At 45.7% G+C, this 12,033-nt stretch overlaps 1 protein-coding gene across 3 annotated transcripts in view; it reads right to left on the bottom strand.

Moving 5' to 3' along the window:
• Positions 1-1,766: 1,766 nt before the first annotated feature.
• Positions 1,767-12,033, bottom strand: part of RRBP1 (ribosome binding protein 1) — a 65,022-nt gene continuing 54,755 nt past the window's right edge. For 2 of the 3 annotated variants that reach the window (XM_019516151.1, XM_019516152.1), the window contains 6 exons: positions 11,759-11,842; positions 9,392-9,484; positions 8,351-8,434; positions 5,688-5,786; positions 3,578-3,721; positions 1,767-2,278 (listed from right to left, as the gene is read on the bottom strand). In XM_019516151.1, coding sequence (XP_019371696.1) covers positions 2,237-2,278; positions 3,578-3,721; positions 5,688-5,786; positions 8,351-8,434; positions 9,392-9,484; positions 11,759-11,842 — 546 coding nt within the window. In that variant the 3' untranslated portion in view covers positions 1,767-2,236. The remainder of the gene's footprint in view (positions 2,279-3,577; positions 3,722-5,687; positions 5,787-8,350; positions 8,435-9,391; positions 9,485-11,758; positions 11,843-12,033) is intronic. The other variant, XM_019516153.1, reaches the window with a different exon arrangement.

Raw genomic sequence — 12,033 nt, 5'->3', positions numbered from 1 at the left:
CATGAAAACAAAATCTGAATTCTCTGTGCTTGCGTGAACCCACAGGCAGGAGGGTATCCATCCTAGTCCTAAACAATACAGCTGTCCGCAGGGCAGAGCAGCCAGCTTCTCCCCCTTTCCCTGCAGCACATGGTCCTACAACAGCGCCAGAGGGATCACTGCAGAGCTGGGCTCAGATGAGCATCCTGCGCCCCCTGTTGCCTGGCATGCTCACTGCCAAAAAAGCAAGAGCCGCAGAGCCAAACCAGCTCTGACACTGCCCCTGCACTTCGTATTGCAGGGCTCCTAGCTGCCCTGTTGGTCACTTGCATGTATATGGGGGTGCACACGTAGATGCCAGGCTGTTCTCAATTTTCACTAGGACACTGCCCACTAAATTAGATGCTAACATGCAAGTCTTCAGTGCCCTGCCTAGAGTCCAATTAAGTTTCAGGACTTAAAAACACCCACGTGTTCTCTTCAGGACACGTGGCACAAAATGGGAAGGTAAGCTTCTCTAAGCAAAGACTTAGAAATTCTCCCCCCATCCCCTCCTATCCTGGAAGACTAGTCTTACCCCACATTTACTACTGCAGCCTATACAGTTTTGCCACCAGTTCCAATGTAAGTGAAGGTAGTGAGAGTCCTAGCAAGATGAGATCTTTTCTAGACCCAGGTCATATTCAGCCTTGGGCTCATGGTTGGATGATTTAAAATCAGTGGTTTTCAACCTTTCTTCATTTGCAAACTCCTAAAAAAATGTCTAATGGAGGTGCGGACCCCTTTGAACTGCAAGTGTGGGTATTTGCATATTTTCGATTGATCATAGTCATCTTTCATAGGCACCTTAGACAGTCTTCAGACCCCCAGGGGTCAGTGGACCACAGGTGAAAATAGCTAGTACTGGAGGTGGGGGGAGAAATGACATACTTTACCCCCTTCCATGAAAAGCTCACCAGAGCTTTAAAGCAAACCCAGGACTGTACCAAGCTAAAAAAACCCCATACCTGTCTAGGATCCATCTCTCTTCCTCCTGCAGAGCTCCAGGCCCTAGGGACATTTATACACATACTGTTTTGTTTGGTGACATGCCACATGCTTCTGAGCAGTTAATTGAGTCTGCTCCGCACACGAGCTGATGCACATTGTGCTGTGCCATGTGCAGTTGTGTAAGTGGTGAAATGTACGTCAGTGTGCAGGAAATGGTGGCGGTGCACTTTTGAACTAAAGCACTCCAAGGTGTTTTAGTTCAAAAAAAGTGCGCCACTGCCATTTTTTCAGCGTTGACATGCATTTCGCCACTTATACAACCACAAGCTTTGCAGTGCCGGCTGCTTTTCAAAGAGGTTTCAAAGCACCCAGTGTTGTGGCACTTGCACATGGAAAAATGCCCTAGAATCCTAGAAAAGTAAGATTGGGAGGGAACTCAGGAGGTAATCTAGTCCAACCTCCACTCAAGGCAGGATCATCTCTAGACTATGCCTATGTCACCTGGTACCCGTCATCAAGGACACAGCCTTACCAGCACCTCACGCACAGGAAGATCTTAGAGCCATGAAACAGTGAGGCAATGACTGCTGGATACAGGGAAGCAGTTTGTAAGGTTTTCACTGATAACTCCTCCCATGAAAGTCCACCCTGGCTGTAATCAGAGCCTCTCATATAGAAGACCTCAAGACAAAGATCTCACACCACCTCCCACAAAAGAGAGCTGGGCACTTTGTGCTGTTCACATATTCCAAGCCATCAGCCAGCTAGAGCAAATGAAGGACCAAATCAACCCTCAGTCAGCTACAACATCTGTTTAATTGCATTAACACCCAGAAATTCATAAGGACAGTTACTGAACAGCCATCTCCCCCAGCAGAGGTGTTTCTCCACTGAGGGTGCGGGCCTTAATTTCAGACTTCCTCTCACTCCCAAAAGCGAGGAAAAGAAATTGCACCGATTGATGTACAAACAATCTTCCCTTTTCACACATTCATGGATTCCGTTGCTACAGAAGGTAAGGCTTGGGACTGGCTTCCTGATGCAGTCGGAGCTTGGCCAAGGGAACCGTTGTACAAAACAGTATGAAGATTCCTTTACAAATGCATGTCTGTAGGGTTTACTTGGATTCTCTCTTTATGTTTTGGGACTAGGAGGTTTTTGGGTCACTAATGGCTTGTATCTTTAGCTACAGTAAATTGAGCGTATATTTTAGGAATGTGTAAGGCATTTTGGTAAGTTGAATAGCAAGTTCTTGATCTCCACCTGATCAGACAGAAGTGCCTTCTTTTGAACCATCGTTATCTTCTCCCTGCAAGGGGGGGGACAAGAGGAAGCAGTAAAAGATAGGTTATTGCACTGTGGTTCACACATAGGCACATCTACAAGTTCATTAACGTGCTTTTGCTAATACCCATTAAAAAGTGTAGTACCTCCACTGTGAAGTACTAAAAAAAGGCACGCTGGCCTATGTTAATGCACATTTAGCTAAAAGTGCACTTTTGTGATGCTTTAATGCACATTAACATAGGCTAATACACATTACAGTGCATGTGTAGACATGCCAAGGCGCACAAAATTGAAGCAACAATTTTTCTGTTGAATAATTACATCAGAAAGAGACTTTTTGCAGCACCTGGCTTCAAGAACCTCTAACCCAGGCGTTAAGCTAACACTCTTCTGGTCAGATCCTGCCCTCAGCATGGCTTTTCAAGGAAAGCTGTAATTCTAGACAAATTGAGGAGGAAAAAATCTATTCCCCTCCCCAACTCTACAAAAAAAAAAAAAAGGAGATGGCCAAGATTAGTATAGCTAATATATAGCACACTCTTGTAGGAGTTCCCATCTGTGTGCGTGTATGCATGCATACGCACAATACATTACCTCATCCCTTGCCCAGCATCTGTATCAGCCTGTTGAAAAGTAAGCTCCAAGTTACTGATTATAGCCCAGGACCGGGCTCAGGAGACTTAGGTCTGCTACAGATCCTCCCACAGAACCATGAGCAAGGTTATCTCCATCTCCAAGCCTTTGTTATATATTATGCAAAATGGAGGACAGAACCCCCACCCTTTTTCTGGTTTGTTCATTTCAGGGGCAGCCTCCCCCAAAGGACTACAAGTGTACATGCTGCCTCCAATCAACCCTCACCTCAGGAAAGAGGGGCACAGAATCAGAGAAAAAGTAAGGCTGAAAGGGACCTCGGGAGGTCATCTAGTCCAACCCCCTGCTCAAGGCAGGACTGTACCCATTTAATTCATATCAGTCAAACATTTGTGCAACCTGCACTTAAACTTCCAGGAATGGAGATTCTACTACCTCTATAGGGAATCCGTTCCAGTGCTGAACCACCTCAGAGGTTTAACAGCCAGCCTAAATCTCCCTTGCAATAAATTTAAGCCCATTCCTTCTTGTCTTGTTCCCTTTGGGCACAGAATAGTAGTTCCTCCCCTCTTTATAAACTACCCTTTGTAGGCTTGAGAACCTACCAAATCCTCCACCAGTTTTTTCTTCTCTAAGCCAGAGCAGAACTATTCTTCCAGCCTTCTTTCATGTTTTTTAGACTACCACTGCAAACACACATGGTTTTGACACCCAGACAAGGAAGTACCGTTTCCTGAAGCTGCTCTTTCAATTTCTTCACCATTTCTCTTTCCTTGCCCAACTGTTCCTGGGTAACCTTCAACAACTCTTGGAGCTTGGTCGCAGCTCGTCCCAAATCCTTTGTTAATTTCTTTTCTTTTTCAAGCCTTTCCTACACACAGTAGATGAAGAAAAGCCATCATCCCAAATTATCATCTACCAGTTGGACCCCAGTCCCTTTTGAGAGTGCACCAGCGTTCATACGATCAGCATGGGAGGCTGCGCCCCCCCCTCCCCCAGGTCTTCCCCACCTCCCTTCTAAAAAGGCTCTCCTAAGCCTCTGCGCACGAGGATACAGCATGGAGACCTGCTTTGGCAGCAGATGTCAATGGTAATCTAGGGTGGGGACACGCACACTATGTAACTAAATTTTGCTCTGTAATGAGAAGTTTGCTAATCAGGTGCCTAGTCTCTTGGTTGAGCTCACCCAAGCAGCTGTTTCTTCAGTGCAGACTGGTTCACATTCCACCTAGTGGCCAGGTGTGGTAGTAGGACCTAGAGGCTTAAGGTGGCAGGGTGCTCAGGGCAGTGGGATGAATGGGAACAGCACAAACTTCTGGCTGCTGCTGTACTTCCGGCATGACTATGTGGTCGTGGCAGAAGCTATTATTTTTCCACCATATCCCCCCACTGCTCCAAGTCATGCTGCCCTGTTCATGTTAAGTTAATAGCACTTGTTGCAGGCAGCTAGCTTGAGAGAACTGGTTGCATGGCTGCTCCTTACTCTGCAGTAAGTTACTGAAGAGTAAAGTCTAGGGAAAAAATAAATCTGGAATAAGTGTCATGTGTCCACACCCCATGTCTCACTAGATGCCGAGTCAGAGCAGCAAGTAGGGGAGGATGGAGTCCATTCCTTTTCTTGCAAGGCTGACTAGGCAGCATAAGGAGGACATCCCCGATGTCCATTTTAAAGGCGTGGAGCTCTCCCTTTCACCCATGTCAGGCCAGAAGGCAGAAGCAGTGTCAGTCTTAATTCCTCCCCACCCTTGTTTAATTCCTGTCCTACCCTTACGAGTTATGGGCCATACCCTAGCTTAGGATGAGCAGAAATTTAAGGACATCCCTTAACTGGGAGTTAGCAGGTTGTCAGTACAGTACAACATGAGAGATACAATCCTCATCCAGGGCAACTGCAGCAAGAGCAGTGAGCTTGACTACACCATGTGTTCTGTACCCTGCTCCTGATTAGCTAGCTAGACCTCAAACACAGACCCCCTGGCACCAGTTTGCCATGCTGTGTGTTAGGTCTGACATGGGCAGAGGGGCAGGAGGGAGTGGGAGGTGTCACTACTTTATACCACTTGTAATCTGGGCTGCTGCAGAAGCAAAAAACAAATTACAACCTCTGTGCACTGGGATAACCCAGGAACCCTGTTTACAATGGCCTTGTCTACGCTTTATCCACCCCAGACCTACCCCTTGCCCCATGGCACCTGGCATTAGGGCCACACCTCAAGTCCATCCTGGAGCACGCTTTGAAACATGTGGGTTTACAAAATACTACATGGTGAAGAGAAAGTAAATAAGAATTTATTATTTACTCTCTCTCATGATAAAAGAACTAAGGGTTACAAAAATGGAGCTAGTAGGTACTAAGTTTTAAATAAAAATAAGTTTTTTCCACACCGTGTATAATTACAAATGTGGAACTCATTGCTACCAGGTGCTGGGAAGCTGACAGTCTAGCCAGGTTCAAAAAAAAAGGACTGGACAAATTCTTGGATCTAAAGGTGCATCAGCAGCTATTGGGCAGGGGAGTTAGGAATATAGCCTCTGGATCAGAAATTCTGAGAGCTTACATGCTGGAGGCTGCAAGCGGGAGGAACAATGGATAAAACCCTGGTCATACCCAGTTCACTCTCCCTTGTAGCATCCACTCTCTGCCAGTGTAAGACTAAGGATACCGAGAAAGATGGACCGATGGTCTGACCGAAAAAGTGACACGTCTTATGTTCTCCTGATCAGCTGAGGTACAGGCATGCTACTTCTGCAGCCAGACAGACCAGAACAAGGCCCTGCCTGGTTGTGACAAGTCATTTGCCTTTCTTGGCTCACAGGTGCCATTTGCACAGCATTACCTTGAGCTGCTGTGCTTCTTCCATCCCAGAGGATGCCACATTTTCAGCAGACCTCAGCTTCTCGAGTTCAACTTGCAAACAGCATACCGAGTTCTGAGCCTGGAGGGTGAGAATTGCACAGGTTAGGCTTTACCCAGCTGACTGGGAGATGCTAGAATGGCCTAGGTAGTGATCTTGGAGAAGTATTAAAAAAAAAAGTAGGCTATAAATGGCTCTGCCCAGGGAAGGTTAGCTGCTCTGAAGCCTGGACCTGAGGACTGTAGCTACTTCCAGTTCTGCCATCTATGGAGAGCTGTGCTATGCTACAGCAGGTATATGACCATCAGATGACTGTTGAACATTAGCTCCTTGATCTCAGCATGAGCATTAGAAACTCTTCCTGACCAGTGTACTCTGCATTCCCCTTACCCAGTTTTCCATTCACACGCTTTGGGAGGGGGCACATCTAGAGTACTGTGTAGTTCCCCCTCCTCACCCCCCAAAAGAAGGAATGTGGACAAGCTGGACAGTCCAGCAGAAGGCAGCAAAAACGGTTAGAGTGCTGCGGCTTGCCTACACGTTCATCAGTGCACTTTTGCTAATGTGCATTAAAATTTAGTACCTCCATTGTGAGGTACTAGAAAAAAGGTGCATTAGCCTATATTAATGCACATTAACTAAAGCACTTTTGTGACACTTTAATGTGCATTAACATAGGATAATGCACATTAAAGTGCAAGTGTAGACGCATTTACACATGTGAGCAAACATACTTCTGAGGCAAGGCTGAGGGAACTGGACTTATTTAGTCTGCCAAAGAGAAGGCTGAGGGGGGATTTGATCAAAACCTTCAACTACCTGAAGGGTGAGTCCAAAGAAGATGAAACTAGACTGTTCTCAGTGGTGGCAGATGACAGAACAAGGAGCAATGGTCTCAAGTTGCAGCAAGGAAAGTTTAGGTTGGATATTAGGAAAAACCCACCACTAGGAGGGTGGTAAAGCAGTGGAGCAGGTCACCCAGAAAGGTGGGGAAATCTCTATCCTTGGAGGTTTTTAAGATCCAGCTAGACAGAGCCTTGGGTGAGATGATCTAGTTCAGGACTGTCCTGCTTTGAGTGGGGGGTTAAACCAAATGACCTTCTGAGGTCCCTTCTTACCTGAATTTTCTGATTCTATGGCAAACTGCTCCTAGAAACCAGCTGCTGTGGCTAGGCCCTGACACTGGATTTTGCCTATGGGTTTACGCTCCAAAAAAACCAGACATCCAACTTAAGTATCATGCAGTGTTGGTTGTGTGTTTGGGGGTAGGAGAGGGGGTCAAAGAGCATCCCAAGTCTCACCCCATTCCATGGTGGCCATGTTGGAAAGCAGGAATTTCAGAAACTGCCTTCATTTAAACAAAAACTTGGGGTAGCTGGCACCTGTTCACAGGGCTAGCTCAGTCCTGCCCCTTCTCTTCCTGCTCCTTCATGGGGTGGTAATACAGGAGAGCTCTCTCTCCAGAGACAGCCAGTCCTCCTTTCCCTCAATACAATAGACTCAGATCCCATTATTCAGGCTTAAGATAAAAAGCTTATTTGAAAGCTATTTGGAAAGCAGTTTTTGTTTGTGTTTTTTCTTTTTTTCTTGGGGGTGGGGGTGGGAATGGGGGAAGCATGCAGGGGGAGGAAAAAAAAAAAGAAAGAATTCCAAAACTGACAGCCAACACATCCCGACTGTGAGAGTCATTTCCTGCACATCAAGTACAGAGAGAAAAAAAGTAGGAGTCTTCAGGGCTTCTTTAGTAGGGAAGGGAAAGAACGTGTAGTACAACAGGGTGAGAAAAAAATGCTAAAGAAGGGAACCCTAGCTGTTGGCCTACAGTGTAGGTAAAGCATATCTACATTTGAGGCAAGTAGGTATTTTAAGAGCCCAACTGGACACCTTATGAAGGGGCCTCAGCTGTCAGTGTCAAGCACCTAGCCATTAATAAACACCTTAGCTTGGGTCCTCAAAAAGACTCATTAAGTCACTACTCAGGGGAAAATACAGGACAATTCCCAAATGGTTGCGAAAGAGGACCTGGGAGTAGATATTTGCCTTCAGGCAAATACAACCTGAGGTTTGTTACTGCAGCTTTAGCTACTTAAATATTTTGCCAACAGGAAGATGACAAATATTTTAGGAAGTGGCATATGCATATTATACTCTCCATCATTGTAACCTTAAAAGGAAATTACTCGATGCGCAGAAACAAGCTTCATAGCAAAGCATTTGATTTGACAAACCATTTTTGCTGCCTTTATTACTGTATCAGTCTACAGGGTCTCAACTATTAAGTGTGCACCATTAAGAAGCTAGTCTCAAAGGGGGAGGGAGGGAGGGAGACACTTTTTATAATATTAACCCATTGGTTCTTTGGCACTGTCAGAAGGGTTAAAAGGTTATGGGCCTTTTTGCTTTGTGTTTTAGACTAAATAACTATAGGATAAGATCACAACCCCTTAGTCTGATCACCTTCATTTGGAGGCAACAAGAGATTCAGTGGGGAAAGGACACAGAACCCTACTGTTCTAGGGATTGTGTAAGGTCTCACATCTGACTTATTTCTGCCACCAGGTTGTGCAGAAACCTGCTTCTGGGTGCAAGACCTGTTTTTGGCCAACAGCAGTCACCCCTCCTCTCTCTCAGGGGTAGAGACTTACTTCTTCCAGCTCCAGTGCTAGCTTCTGCCTCAACGCTTGCTCGCTATCCAAGTTTGCTTCTGTTTGCTCCAGTTGAGTTTTCAACTACAAAAAAAGAGAAGGAAAGAGTCCTTAAGTCAAGGACACCAATCAACTGCAAGGATTTAACTTGAAAGCTAGAAGAGAGAGACAAAACCCAGAGCTTTCCCCAAAGCCTTGAGAAGCAGCTGCCAGGCCGCACTTCCCTCAAAGCTTCCCCTTTTGGCAAAGACCAAGATTTAGCTAAAGGAAATGTACAGCTGGTAGTTTTCCATCTCCAGACCATGCCAACTCCTGGTGGGAGACTGGACACTGGCTCTACCTATACAGCCCCCATTAAAATTTGGGCTGGAGCAGTCAGATCAGACTGGGACATACAGATTTAGCTGGCAGCTCTCCCAACACACAGACAGTAAAACAGCACCTTGGGGAAGGCTCCACAGTGAAGAGGGTTAGGGCCTAAGGAGCAGGCAACGCAGATCGTGGTGTCAGTAAGCTACAGAAGAGGTATTAGTGGTGACAGTCTCGCCTACTGCCCCTAACCCAACTCTGGTTAAATGAGCATATGGGTATCCTTTCTCCTTTGTGAGCTCCCCCTTTTAGACGAACAAGAGGGGACACAAATGCCTTTCCTCTATGCCCTAACTCAAGCAAAGAGTGGTACTTCCTTCCCTCCCTGCTGTCTATTCAGTCCTTGTGACATACAGCTGCATCTGTTTTGCTGCATCTGGGTAGCCTGAAACACCACCACCCTTATCTGAGAGCTGGAGGTTTTTGGATAGTCTCTTTAACTTTAGAGCTGGCCCAGGGTAACATCACTTCTTCCTCTCCTGTTATCCCATTCACAAAGTTAATCACCTCACCAAGAGCACCACGACACTCCTCCCCCAACTTCATTCAATACATTCACAACAGCCATCAGTGAAGCCACGTGCTGTTATCATGCAGGAACAGATGGGGAGACAAGACAGGTGTAATGGTTAATCAGCATCTTGGGATACACAGGGATCTCACCACCCTAACCTTGAGAGGCTTGTGCTCGTTTTGGTCAGCCTGTAACCCAACTACTTCTCCATCCTGCACATGGTTCTTCATTTCACTCAACTGCTGCCTGACCTGAAACAAGGACCAGCATGTGTGGCTCAGTTACCTGCAGCAGCTGTCAAGGTGCATGCACACTGGGTCTGAAGGACACCTACACTTGAAGGCAAAACAAAAATTTAATGTGTCCTTGCTTCCATTCTGAAGGACAAGGTCACCCCAACCAGCAAGTTAAGCTTCTGCTTGATCAGCAATTGACACCTCATTCATAGAGCATTGCAATTTATGGATACATGGGTACTGAACCTTAAGGTTTAGCACTATAAACTTATCTTCAGCAAGTGTCCTGATCTGCACAAGCTGGGGGGGGGGCGGCACAGGAGGAGATGGAGAAAGTTGTCTGAGGAAAACACACCTGCTCAATATTCACAACTGCTTCTGCAGTTAATTAGATTAATCTAATTTATTCCCAGAGGCAAGTTCCCTAAATGGTATAGATCAGCACCAGCTTGCTTAATGAGCCAGATGATTGTGCTTCAAATGCATGGTGGGAGTTCAGCATTCCAAACAGTAACTCTAGCTAAGCTGCAGATGGCATCCCACTCAGGGAGATCTAATGATTTAGATTTGCCCTGCTTCTGTCCATTTATAAAGAGGTAAATCTGGGTTGTCAAATCATTGTTAGCCAGACTTTTGCCATTTAGTCTTCCCTAAAGCCCCAGCATCTGCAGCGATGCATTTATGGGGCTATTTCAGTGTTCCTATGCACTGGAAAGGCCCTTTGGACACCTGAGTCCAGTCTCCTGCTTCATTAGCCTTAAAGAGCTTCTCAATTTCTACTATGAACTCCTCTTTTTTAAAAAAGGCAAAGTTTCCAGTCCTACTTGGGAGAGGGGGGACTTTGAAAGGTGTTCCTGTAAAAGCTCTCAACATCTGGAAGCCAATAAGAAGTTAGTGTTCCTTCCAGATCATACTTTAAGCCAAATTCATGATTTCTGGAAGTCTGGGACTGACACTACTGCTGGCTCCTTCACAAAAATATCCCCCCTCGGCCATTTCTCCTCACACTGAGGGACTGGGTTCCTAGAAGGTTAGGCATTTGAAAGATGCCCCATCAGCAATTTCCAAACTGAAGCAAATCTTGTGCCACAAGCTGCTGGCCCTGTTTTCATAGCCTATGGACTCCAGATTCACCAGGCATCCGCTTCTTAGGTCTGAAGACAGGGACAGATCAAAAAAAGGAGCATATTGATACACATGCAAGAAGACTATTATGGTTGCAGAGTCAAGCCCTCAAGCTAAGAAAGGCCAGTATAACCCTGTCACTTTTTTTTTTTTATTTTTTATTTTTTTTAATGCCAGGAGGTGCTATTAGCTAAACTTAGTTTAAATCTGCTAACAGTCCCCAGTGACTTCAAAAAAAATGTACAAGGCTATATTGCCATTTTCCCAACATGCAACCATAAGATTCGTTATAAAGTCAAGTGTCAGCAAGTAACGTACATAGAACCAATTGTTGCAATTACTTAACCCTAATGTTAAACCTCAAATCCATTCAAGTGATGTGCCACTTGCCCCAAGTCACTTCAAAGGACCACCTGCTATTGCCATTCTGAAGACACCACAGTACAGCTGAAGTGCTGGCTGGGTGTCCTTACAGACCAGCAAGTCTGCTTAGCAATTCCTCTCCATCCATAACACTCACCTCCATGGCAAGGGTAAAAGCAAACTTAAGAAGCCAAATCATTTTTCAAAGCAAACATTTAAAAGTTGATCCTTGGCTCCAAATCAGGTTTCCGCCTTCAAAAAAATCTGGTGTGGCTGAAGCACTGAGGAATCCAACTTTGTTACAAAGGTCTGAAGCCCGGCAGAAGAGGATTTGTGGCACAGGTATTTCACGCCACCCTCTCCTGTCGTTCTGCCTCCCCACCCCACCTAGAGGCTGCCAGATCACACAAAGAGCACTTTAGTCCGATGCAGGTCTTGAAAAGACCTTATGTTGATTTAAGCAGAGGTTCGTAAGGGTCTTTATAGAAGGAGATTCATCAGCACCACCCGGGCATAAGATGTGGTTATTCAAACACATGGACTTCCCAGCCTGCCCCTCCCAACATTAGACAGCTTTTATATTAAGCCCTGTTTTCACAGTGCAGGCATGTGCAGTTCAATCTTTTCCCCCTCAACCCTTTTAATGGAGGTAAAAGATATTTGTACCAGCATGATCTGCCACCATACCGGAGGCAGTGGGCAAGAGAACTCTATCAGTTATAGTTCTCTCACACACAGAGAACTATGTTAGTAGAGACCAGCCCTTAAAGTGGGCATTAAAGAAAAAAAGTTAACCATTACCAGTGCCAACTCCTTGCTTTGTTTCTGAGCTTCTGTTTTTGCTGCCTCCAGCTGATCCTGGGATTCTGATAAGAGTTGCCTCAACTGTAGGAAGAGAAAAAAAGCCACAGTAGGAAGCAAGTAGTTGAATGAGCATCTACAGAGATCATCTGTTGGTTTACAACTGTGCTGGTCTCTCCCCCTCCTCCCACCTGCTGTTTCCAAAACTCCTGTTGGTTTGGCACCTTCTCATACCCAAATTTAGTCTAACAAGAGCTCACCTGCACCCTCCCCCC

The sequence above is a fragment of the Gavialis gangeticus genome, unplaced genomic scaffold, assembly GCF_001723915.1.
Source record: "Gavialis gangeticus isolate Ggan-Ray unplaced genomic scaffold, GavGan_comp1, whole genome shotgun sequence".
Taxonomy (NCBI): Eukaryota; Metazoa; Chordata; order Crocodylia; family Gavialidae; genus Gavialis; species Gavialis gangeticus.
Note: the sequence above shows the minus strand (reverse complement) of the source record. Positions and strands in the feature narration are given on the sequence as shown.